This window comes from Canis aureus, chromosome 36 (assembly GCF_053574225.1).
Source record: "Canis aureus isolate CA01 chromosome 36, VMU_Caureus_v.1.0, whole genome shotgun sequence".
NCBI classification, from domain to species: Eukaryota; Metazoa; Chordata; class Mammalia; order Carnivora; family Canidae; genus Canis; species Canis aureus.
In genome coordinates, this window is record NC_135646.1 from 24,532,402 (window position 1) to 24,545,086 (window position 12,685).

Consider the following 12,685-nt stretch of genomic DNA (forward strand, 5'->3'; position numbering starts at 1 on the left):
GATTTTTATTCACAGGTTTGGGAAGAAATTATTTGAGAAGCACAAATTTATGATTTTGAAAAACTGTAGAGGTCTTACTCTCTCCATAAATGCCAGAGATGAGAATTTGGATTTCTAAAAATAGGGGGTAATTGCTTTACATAAACCTTCATATTCTTTTTCCTTTTTTTTTTTTTTTAACTAGAGCAAAGTTAACATATTTTAAATAATGTATTTTATAAAAACATTTCTATATGGACTTTCAGGCATATACCTATTATTAAGAGGAAGTGCTTCCATATTTGATATTTTCATTTCCTATAGTAGTTTCTGAACAAAATTCCCCACATAAAACCTTAGGTATAAAGATGATCTATAGCAAAAGTTATTTATCAAAGATTTCATGGCTATTTAGAGCTCTCATATCTATAGAATGTTGTAAAATGTATTTAATTTGATTCTGATCATTTAAAATAATTGGGTGTGCTTTGTTGATTTATGGGTTTTGTTTTGTTTTTTTTCTCTTTGTTATAGGTATTACTTTAAACTTAATCCCGATCCATGTAAACCTTTGGCATTTATCCTTATTCCAACTATGGCAATTCTTGGAAATACTCATACTGTTTCAATAAAATCCAGGTATAATAGTTTAATCTTTTTTTCTCACCTCTCTTCCTAATCTTAATCACCCTTTTTTTTTTATATCTGAAACATGTTCTTTATGTCTAAATATTTTGATTATTCCTAAAGTTAAAGCTGTAATTGTACAGTGTTATGATTTGTATGCAGGTATAGCTTATATGCAAGTATATTTGTTTTCTTAATTATGAGTTTTACTTGTTAGGATACAATAATATTGTTGGTTTCTTTAAAAATTTAGCCCTTAAAAGATAAGATGTCTATACTCTGGTTTCTCTTCAGATCGCATAAATCTTTCGCCTTTTACTAAAAGATAAGATGTCTAATAAGATTTGTTTCCAAAAAGTACAGAGGAGTGAAGTGGATAGGATTATAGGTGAAGTAAGATGACTTGATACCATGTCATGGTATCATGTCAAGGCCATGACTTGATATCTTTTGAAGTTGAGTAATATATATGAGGTACTGTTAGTTCACTTATATCTATGTTTAAAGTTCTCTATAATAAAATTTGGCTTTTCATTAGGCTGGTTCAGTTGTTTGCTCTAGGAGCCTGTTTTCAGTTGATTCTGGCAGCTGTTTGCAGATATTCTAGAAGGAAGCAGACCTGTGGTTAAATCTTGGCTCTGCCATTTAATACCTCTATGTCATTAGACAAATTTCTTAACCCTTCTTATCCTTAGTTTCTCTGTTTTCAGAGTAAAATGTAAGAGTCTGTTCTAGTAGTATTTTTTCTTCTAAAAAGATTTAGTGTCTTAACATTGTTTCTGTTAGGGCTTAAGGGTTCCTTTTTTATTTGATTAAGTTTCTTTGTCTTGTTGCTATTACAAATAGGGTTAAAATATTTCTGTAGTTATGTTTTAGTAAATCTTGATTATTTTTGTAAGGATAAATTTTTAGAGGTAGAATTGCTGAATAAAAGTCCAGCTAATATTTCTCTGTTGTTAAAATTTAAAAGACTAAACAAAACTGGTAATTTACTTAATAGAAATATTTTTCTCTAGCTAAAATGTGGTTTATCTTGACATTTTCAAAAATTATAGGCAGTTAAATTCATTATATGAAAAATTACTTCATTTAACATCATTTAGAACACTCTCAAAACTATGTAAAAGATCAACATATTCTGGTTTTACCTACAATGTAGTTTATGTAATGTACATTTCTCTGTTTCTTTACAGTAAATTGTTGAAGACTACTTCACAATTTCCACTTCCTCTGGCTGTTGGTGTAATTGCTTTTGGGTCAGCACACTTATACAGGGTTCCGTGCTTTGTTTTCATTCCTCTTTTACTCCATGCATTGTGCAACTTTATGTAAGATTGGATTTAAGGAATGATAAAAATAATTTATACCTTCAGGGGGTCAGTAATAAGAAGGAATGCACAGATTCATCAGTGTGGACAGCAGGATCCTTTGGAGAAGACCAGTCTATTTTTACAACACTGAAAATAGGAAATTAGTTTTATAATGCTTGAGAAAGTAGTTTGAAGCATGATTTCGTTTTGTGGTATGGCAACTGCGTACTAGTCATTTTTGAAAAATTGGTAAAAACGTATGGTGGCCAGTTTTTGAGGACTTCTGCTTATCAGCTGTTCTGCTTGATTGGCCATACTAAAGATCTTCTAAATACTCAGTAAATGTAGCATTGCTTGTAATCTCAACTCAAGCATTCTGCTCATTTCATCAAACTTTCCTGAAAAGTCGGTTACTTTGTATTTGCTACAGCATGCATATTAAGAAAACAGTCTTAAAAGATGAATGAAAAAGATGAAATTCACAACTGTTTGATTTCTCGAAAATGAAATAATTTCAAAATGTCTTTGGTCAGTTTTTGGCAGCCACAGTGAATGAGGCATTTTTTAAACAAAGATTAAAATGCAACTTTTAATTTTAAGGAGACATGTTTTCTTGATAAGATTGAAAAATATAATTTAAACTCAAAACTTCATGAAATTTTCTCTCTCCTTTTCAAATTCAGATCTTATTTTGTATTCTTGGTGAATATCAGGAGACTATTAAAGAAATCTTTGTTAAATTTAAAGAAAATTGTCCCAGGTATTTGCTTACTGGCATTGGAGTAGTACAGTTGTTCGGTATAGACCATTTTATTTAATTCATTGACCCATGGTTGCCAAAAGTGCCTAAGATCATGATGGATTGTTAAAATAACAAGATTCCAGTGGTCAGAAAAAAACTCTAGGTTTGCACAATTTTTGTCTACCATAGGAAAAAATCAGCATAACCAAGCGGTGTACCACATTTGATATGTAAAATTATACTATTAATGGAATAACCAGCTGTTGCCCATTAATAGCGTAAGTATAAACAGTATACGTAAATAAATTGGAAGTTTTAGCCACGAGTTTAACAATGGCATCTTGATTTGCCAAGGTGATTACCTTGGTTTGACAGAAAAGAGAGTAATACTTCTATTTCATTTCAGACTTCAGCTCACTTTTAGCTACAAAAGAGCAGGTAATGGCGCTAAGTATCTTTGCCTTAAGGTAGAATAAGCTCAGGCAGAGGTATACTTGGCTCGTAGAGCCCTTCGGAACTTTGGATGTGTATGCTCTAAAGACCCAAACCTTTTAAGTAAAGCCCTTAAATCCCAGTAATATTTGTGGACTTTTGTCCTCGTTAGTACCCAGGAATGTCCTAGAGTACCAGATTCATTTTATCAGCGTTGCCTCTGGATTCCGTTACGGCCTCTCAGCTGTTAACTGCCTGTAGAGGATTACCCCCACTTCATTGCCTATAGAGAGTTACCTCACTTCTCTTCTCAGTTATTCCTCAGGTCCTTGCTGCTCTGCCATCAGTCGAAGAGGGTGTCTGTGTACTGTCTGTGAGGGTTATCAGTTTGTTTGATTTCATTGTTTTCTCTTCCAACCTCATTCCTATTGTTCAGTATTTATATTTTCACTTATGGAGATCATTAAAGGGAAGTGATAACCTCAGAGTACACATGGCTGGCATTTCAGGCTCTTGTTTGTTTGAGAGAGGCAGCAAAAGGATAAAATACAGAATGCTTGTGTGTTCAGTACCTAAAAGGAAAAGGAGTTTATTATACACTTGTCCCATAGCAAACCACATGTATATTTAAATAAGGACACGTCTGCTTATGTTTACCTATTCATACACTCATAAATAAGTTTATATACATTGTATTTTTGTGTTTTTCACTGATACTATATTTTAAGTTACAAGTTAAATATGTCATGTGACTATTTCTGAATTTAAACACATTTATATAAAGAACTTTAGAAAATTCATTAGTTTGTATCTTCTATTGACAGCCACAATCATTGTATCATCTAGAGTCTTCTTGTTCAGTCAGTACTGCTCATGAATAAAGTGTAACCAGCTTAAATTTCTCATTTGTGAGAGTCGGAGATTAGCTTTTTAAAGCAGCAGACTGGGCACACTAATTCTCACTAAATTTTCATGTAAGTGTAGTTTTCAAGTCCTAAAGTCTTATTCCAACAAAGTATTTCATTTTAGGACTATAAAAAGGATTCTAATTAAACATTTTATAGGGGACACCTGGGTGGCTCAGCGGTTGAGCGCCTGCCTTCGGCCCAGGGTGTGATCCTAGAGACCCAGGATTGAGTCCCACGTCGGGCTCCCTGCATGTTTCTCCCTCTGCCTGTGTCTCTGCCTCTCTCTCTCTCTCTTTCTCTCTCTCTCTCTCTCTCTCTGTGTCTCTCATGAATAAATAAATAACATCTCTTTTAAAAATTATATAAACAACAGTAGGTTGAGTCTTTAGCCATCTCTCTCTCTCTCTCACTCACACACGCACACTTTGACAGGGTCTTTATCAAATCCTGACACACTTTAAGCCCAAATAACTACCAGAGATGTAAAGGTAGACTCTGTCTATCTGAAGATTACAGAAATTGATGTTTCTGTCACTGGGGGAAAAGAAAATTCTTTTGTCTTTAAATTATACATCGTTTCTACCATGCTTACAACCTATATTGTTAGCTGGTAAAACACAACAGCTTTATTAGCAATGTTACTAAAAATGAAATTGTTTATTGGCAGTTACAGGTTATCCAGTTCAGCCAACTTCTGAGCTCTAGAGCCATAACATTTTTTTATTTAGAATTTGAATTTCAAGTAAGTTTTGTGCTTCTAAAAATTACTCTTGGACCCTATTATTGATAACTGGATCAAACATACAGATCAAACAGGGAAAATACTGAGTACGTTTAGTGTTTCTAAAGCCTCAGGTGGAGTTATTAGCATTATAATTTGGAACTGATACTATGATAGAAAACATTAACCTCTTTTCTGGATCTTTTTCATGCAAGAAATTGAACAAGTTTTGCTAATTCTTTTCTTGGTTGTCACCAGAATGAAAATATTTAAAAAGAGTGGTCGCAAAAAGCCATTCTTGCTTGGTTCACATTGATTTTGAGTTTCTTCAATATATATTGATCATGTATTGATTAATCTTTAATTTTTTCATATTTTGGTCAGATAAATTCAATGTATATAATGGGATACCCTTTTCTTGGTTGAACTATACTATGATATCTACATGATTATATAGTAAAGAAAAATAGGCATAGTAAATATTTGCATTTGGTACACTCATGCAGATGGTACACATTTCCACCACACACACACACATTTAAATGAGGCAGATTATCTGATTTGCTTATCTAGTTCTACACTTTTCTTAATGCTTCAGACTCGTTATTCATAGCGTAGTATATTTATTTTACCTTGCTGCTCATTAGCACCTCTTACACAGTGGCCAGGGGAAATAGAAGGAGGTAAGACTCAATTTTCAGTTCTTGAAAGCTGTAAGGAAAATGGGAGAAACACTAAGATTATGGGATAAACTAGAACTGTTGATTCCTGAATCCCCAGATAGTTCAAATGACCTGTATTTTCATTTTAGGCATTAGGTCTAAATTTGTGTAATATCTTTATTAGGAGATTTAGTGTAAAACTTTAACAGTGCTGAATTTGCAAATTTAGTGACCTGTTACTAAAAATCAGATGGGAAATTTTTAAATATGTTGTGACTTTATGACTAGGCATCAGTTGGTTATTTTTTCATCACCACTTTTTGTTTTCTCAGTTTTACATCATAGGAAACTAGATACCTTATGAGGCTTTTCAGGAGGGAGTCAATTTTGAGAGCATGGTGCACTCCAAGGAAGTATTAAAAGTATCTTTGTATTATGTGGGGAGCCTGGCTGGCTCAGTTGGCGGAGCATGTGACTCTTGATCTCAGGATTGTGAGTTCAAGCCCTATATTGGGTATGGAAATTACTTAAACTCTTTAAAAAAAAGAAAAAGTATCTTTGCATTATGAAATTAGACCCTGACAGAAAGCCTCCTTGCCACACAAGGTAAATGTAGAAGATACTTTTACAAAAAAAAAATGGTTAAGAGCTGAAATTTTATCTCACTCTTTTTGAACAAAGGACAGCATTTCAAATTAATGAACTTTTATTTATAAATATGACTCATGCATTCCTTCACAGTATGTTTCAACAGTCTGAGGAGATAGGAAGTCTATGAGACTCCTTGCGTTCTTTACTTTTAATAAGCATAGGAAAGAAGAGATCAGTAATCCAAATCTGAGAGTATGTGTACTGTAAATGTTTAAGAACTCACATTTTTGTGATATATTATGAATATAGAAGACTGAATTTTGTATATTAACAGTTTTAAGAACAGAATAAAGTTTGGAAATAGTGAGAATAGACTTATTTCATTAATAGTATAAATATAACAGTACACCTGAATCAATAATACACGTCTTTCAAAAGTTAAATGATACCTTAAGCTACATGTTGATTATGTTGTCTATGGTTGAAATTTTTAATCCAATACAAGACTTTCTAAAAGTGTTTGGCATGTTTTGCTGCCAAAAATGACTATAGTTTGAAATGCCAAGTAACCAATTTCTGATGACTTTGTATAGGACTTGATATATATATGAGTCAATTATTCTGTGCTGATTCTGTACATTGTAACTTTGAACACTTGTGAAAAACTGTATTTGTTGATATATTTTGGGTAGTGTAAATTTGTTTGCATATTTGAATTTTAAACTTAAGGAAGGCTGAAAAGTAGTCATTTTTGTAAAGCTCGTATGCTATTTTCAATGTTATTTTTGCTTTTAGTATTTGTATTCTAGTAATGTTATTGGTGAAAGATTTATAGACAAAGCATAGAACCATTAACTGTTCATAAGCCTAAATTATAGGCATATTTTATATTTCATGTTACACTTGTTTTGTTTTGTATTGGATTTTTTACATCCCTTTTACAAGAAAAAAAGACACATTTGAATTTTTTAGCATAAAACTCTACACTGCAAAATATAACTATATTCATATGGTTAGCAAAATATGCTTTGCCACCAAAGCTAAATGAAACTGTAAAATACCTCTAGATATTTGTGCCAATGAATTTTTCTTAACATATTGGGATTAAAGCAAAATAATATTTTCAGTATTTTTCATCTAGGACTTATTAAATATATAAATCACCAAAACTTATATTCCATACCCTGAATTTTTCTTTGAATATATATAATATGCCATAATATATTTTGTCTGATTTCTGGAATAATGTTCTCTGATTTTGGGAGGTTTAAGAGTTAATTTACCCAATAAGGATCTTTTATTAATTGATTGAAGTAATCTTGCTTCATTCATCACAGATTCATTCTGTTTTATAAAACTTTAAATTTTGTTGCACAGATTATTTTTAGTACAGGTGTCTCTCATTTATGTAATAGAGATTTTACTGTGGAATTTGTTTTATTTTCTATGTATTTCTATTCAGATCACATGTCTCAAAGGGGAAAATTATCTACCATATCCTACATAGTACAATGAAATAAACATTTTTAAATGCATATTTTAGCAGAAAATATAAACAGTGGTGTTAATGCTGCAGTGTTAACATTGATGCATGGTGGTGTACGCATGAGAGAAAAACAGAAAAATGATGGACTCACAAACATATTTATTCTGATTTAAATTCTTTAACTTCTCCCCCATAGAAATTCTCAAAGGGAATTTCAAATTTCAGTCCCTCACATTATGCAATTTTTCCCATCGTTTTAATGTCACTTATTGTTTCTCTGTCCAGCAATGTTGATGCGGTTTGCAAAAGTAGCCTTGGAAGTAAAGAGGCAAGAGAAAACCAAATTTGACCTTGATTAGTGACAGTTTATCCAGGTAACTGGTAGTGACTGGATATTAATAAAAAGATGACGTACAAAACTTAAAATTCAGTTAACATTGTTTTTTTGGAATGAGGTTTTCCTTGGTGTTAAATAATTTTATCCCAAGTAAGAGATACCTGTATTTTAATACAACCATGCTATCTACATAATCAAATATACATTGGTTGGAGTGTTAGTACAAATAATCTCTCCCTCCAGATAAGAATCTCCCAATTTTTAGTGTATGTGATCCAGGAAATTGTATTGTGTGCTTACATTTTTGAAAATATAAAAATGACTGACTTTAGATATATTATTTTGAAGTGATTGTATTACTTTCTTAAACTTACGACTAACTAAATGTAGCAACATACCCATGAAAAACCAGACCAAAATTGAACGCATATTATCACTGTGACCTTGAGCTTAGAGTCGTATAGGATAAAACAGACTGTGCCTTAAAATGAAGGAATGCCCTACTATTTTATAACTGTATATTTTATTATGGGTGGTCTTCTTAGATTGGCCCCCCCCTTTTTTTCCCTTAAAGTTGATGAAGTAAAAATTTTAAAGTTGACCAGTATTTCTTTGCTCTAGAGGCTTCCCTTAATTTCCAGAGTTCTCATTTTGAATTAAAATTTACTTACACTTCATAGATGTAGAAAAGTAATTTTGGTTAAAGTTTATGAAAATAAATTTATTTTAGGAAAAGGTGGTGGCACTTCTGTTTTGCACTTGTTTACATGTGGAAAAATCTTCAAATGTAATTTTTTTGTCTTTTTAATAAGTAAACTATCAAAGACATGAATTCTTCCTTAAGACCTATACTTACTTTTCCTGAGATTATTGAGGCTCATATTTGAATATCACACTTAGTTTACCCAATAACGAATTTTCGGTTCTTAAACGCAGACTCATGCAGTATATTTTTAAACATAATTTCCCCCTTTTCTCTTTTCCCTTGCTAATAATTATTTTTAAGGTATCAACTGGTTCCAACTGTTGTGTTAATGTTTTTTTTAATGTAAAGAGTTGTATTTTTACTGTGCTTATTTTAAAATAATATAATTTCTATTAAGACAAATTATTCCATTCATAGGACATAATGGCCTCTGCTAAAAGATGCCCACATCTCTGTGTACTTAGGATTTGTTGTATTTTTTTCAGTGTCAATTTTGAACATAAACTCAACACATTTCTTCTTCCCATTTCATCTCTACTACCTCTCCTCAAAGACAAAAATCTCAGTTTCTCTACAAGTCAGTAGAAAGAAAACATGTCTTTCCTTAAAACATGTTAAGTTTAAGATGGAAATAGTTTGGGCAAGGAAATGTAATAAAATACATGGCTGTCAACCTGCATCCATCTTTATGTTATAGTTAAAAGTTTATAAAGGACAAACTATGTGTTACGCTAAGAAAGACCCAGTAATCCTTTATTTGCAAATTAATAACTTTGTTCTCATCCAGAAAACACAGTGCATAGTAACAATTAGTGCAAAGAAGGTTGTCCTGTAGTATATACAGAAAAATGATTTTCACCTTGCAGATTTTTCCATTTAAATATGCATGATCTTCTCCAGTACTTTGTATAAGGTGTATGAAACACACGTGTGATTTTGTGTGTATTTTTTATATAAGTACGACACTACGTTTAACTGGTTGTAATTCACAAAAAGTGCTATTTATTATACTCTGTAGAGTGTTGTATGTGTTTTTATCTGTGTTTCAGCGTTATGATGTGGGGTTTCATAGGTGAATATTTGCCCTCAGTCTTCGCTCAGGTATTAATGTGTAGCAATTTTTGGTGCTTTCTTTTTAATCTGTCGTAATCTGGTGTTCTGAATGTTCAACAATAAATTTGGTGAACAAGAGCATGTGGTGCAGAGATTGCTTGCTTACACAGTACCATCTCAGGAAAAAAATCCTTCAAAATTACTTACAGCACATCTGGATTTCAGAAATTCGAATGCCTACGAGGCATGGCACATAATACAATGACACATCACATGTAAATATTAGAAGCAGGATAGATAACAATATGATATGCTGTAGCATTTGTATGTAGCATTTGTATCTCATGGCTCATGTTCTACCTTAAAGGAATGTAGTTATTTCTCCCAAATACAGGTCTCCTCCAAAGATCATACTTTCCACTTTTCTTATGCTAACTTTATATATGTTCTTAGGTGCCCAGTTTCTCAAATTACATGAAAATGAAAATAATTTAAACAGTTTGTAAACAGATTCCCGGGTTACCCTAGAACTACTAAATTTGATCTGTAGGGAAGAAACCTGGGATTCTCTTTTGACAAGTGCCCCAAATAGTAATTCTCAAACTGCTTTGGTCAATAAAATTAATTTGCTAGAGCTCCTAGAAGCATCCAGAAAGACTATCCTTAGGATTATGTGATGCCAAGAGACACTGCATAATTTGGGAATTTAGTATAGAACTAAACTTCATTAACAGTGAGTGAAAAGAGTAAAAATGGGGCAGTACATCTTTTGAGGGACAGTGTCTTCTTACACTGATGAGAAATGTTTTCTTTAAAAAAAATCGTTTTCTAAAAGATTTTAAGCAGCATCTCTAAATATATCAACATTTAAAAATCACCTGCATGTATTAACATCATATATATTATTACTGAATATACCCCCAGAAGTAAGTTTTTTCAAATGAGAAATATACTGCTAGAAGTTTTCATAGTTTCTTGGATACTTGGACAATTATCCTAAAAACACCGCAATATGGAGTATACAAAATGAAAGACTCATAGAGCATTCCCACTAGATTTTCTCCCTTTTTCAAATTCCCACTTCAGGGGTCACTGGGTGGCGCAGCGGTTTAGCGCCACCTTCGGTCCAGGCTGTGATCCTGGAGTCCCGGGATCGAGTCCCACATGGGGCTCCCTGCATGGAGCCTGCTTCTCCCTCTGCCTGTGTCTCTGCCTCTCTCTCTCTCTCTCTCTCTGTGTGTGTGTGACTATCATAAATAAATTTTAAAAAAATTAAAAAAAAAAACAAATTCCCACTTCGTCTTTACTCCCTTTCTATTTTATATATATAATTGCTGCATAGCAGATTAAATATTTAACAGCTTTAAACAACTATTTATTTGTTCACAGTTTTATACGCCAGAAGTCTCAGCACAGACCAACTGGGTTTTCTGCTCAGAATCACACTTCTAAAATCAAGGTATCGCCGGGACTACTGTCCTACCCTAGACATTCAGGTTCTTAGGGGCTAAGATTCCTCACTTTTTTCTAGGTGTTGACAGGGGTCTGTCTTCTGAGCTCCCGGTCTCCTTGTTACGTGCCCTTCCACAAAATGGCAGTTCGCTCCCTCAAGATCAACAGAATCACCATCACATTTTGAAATGTAAACTTCCCCTGTGACCTTTAGACTCGTTTTTTTTTTTTTTTTTAAACCCAGATTTAGAATGCTCCTGTGAGTAGCTCAGATCCACTGAGGTAATTTCCTTTTTGATTTGTGTGTGTGTGTGTGAGTTGTTTTGTTTTTGTTTTGGTGCAAAAAAGTGGCTTTATTAAAGCACAGGACAGGACCCATGGGCAGAAAGAGCTGCCTCCCTTTTGATTAGCTAGAGGCCAACCTTAATTACATCTGCAGAATCCCATTTGCCACTAGATAACAATCACGTTCCAGTCCTACTCACAAATTCCATCCACACTCAAGGGGCACAGGTGATACGAGATAGGGGCACTAGTGGCTGAGGATCTTGGGGCCGCTTTAGAAGTCTGCCTAGCGTGAACAGCAAGGAGCTAGTCTTTCATAATTGCTATGCTTAAGTAATAGTTTATTTCATGGTTCTAAGAGGGATATGATAAATATAAAATGTTTTAATGAAAGAAAAGCCCTCGATTCTTTCAACTTCTTGGTAAGATTTATTTTAGAGCACGCATGACTGTGCTATTTACTTTAGAGGGAAAAGGAGAGAGAACCTCAAGCAGATTCTCTCTGTTGAGCACACATCCCAACTTGGGGCTGGATCTCACAGCCCTGAGATCATAACCTGGGCTGATGAACTCAAGAGTCAGATGCTTAACGGACTGAGCCACCCACGCGCCCCCCCTTAAATTTTTTTTAAAGATTATTTGTGGGTGAGTGGGGAGAGGGGCACCAGGAGAGCATTTTCAAGCCAGCTTCCTGCTGGGCTCCATCCATGAGATAACCCATGGGCTCATGACCTGAGCCAAAACTGAGTCTGATGCTAAACCAATTGAACTATCCAGGTGCTCTTAATTGAATTTTTCTTTTTCTTTTTCTTTTTTTCTTTTTTTTTTTTTTTAGGATTTTTTTATTTGAGAAAGAGACAGAGCATGGGTCGGGGAGCAGAGGGAGAAGCAAACTCCCCACTGAGCAGGGAATGATTCCCATGACCTTGGGATCATGACCTGAGCCTGTCAGACACTTAACTGACTGAGCTACAGAGACGCCCCAAGTGAATTTCAAAACAGAAGAAAACAGTCTTGATCCCTGGACTACTTCATGTGTGCGTGTATGCATACACACACACACACACACACACACACACACACACACGTTGTTGCAGTACCATACAGTTTTAAATTAACTTTTTTAAAAAAGAAGCCCGTTGTTGCAATGAGACTATAATGCAGTAAGTTCTTTAGGTCCCAGAATACAACTAACTGGAATTCTTAATCAGAGATACAGCTGTGGGGCACCCGGTGGCTCAGTTGGTTAAGTGTCCAACTCTTGATTGCAGCTCAGATCTTGATCTCAGGGTCGTGAGTTCAAGCCCTGCATTGGGCTCCATGGACATGGAGCCTACTTTTAAAAATTATATATATAATTATATATATTTAGTTGTTTATTTATATATATTTAT

The 12,685-nt window shown here is 33.8% G+C and overlaps 1 protein-coding gene across 1 annotated transcript in view; it reads left to right on the forward strand.

Moving 5' to 3' along the window:
* PGAP1 (post-GPI attachment to proteins inositol deacylase 1) overlaps positions 1-9,692 on the forward strand; it is a 74,724-nt gene extending 65,032 nt beyond the window's left edge. Inside the window, exons 26-27 of the mRNA XM_077885534.1 lie at positions 514-618; positions 1,800-9,692. Coding sequence (XP_077741660.1) covers positions 514-618; positions 1,800-1,938 — 244 coding nt within the window. The 3' untranslated portion in view covers positions 1,939-9,692. The remainder of the gene's footprint in view (positions 1-513; positions 619-1,799) is intronic.
* The last annotated feature ends 2,993 nt before the right edge of the window (positions 9,693-12,685 follow it).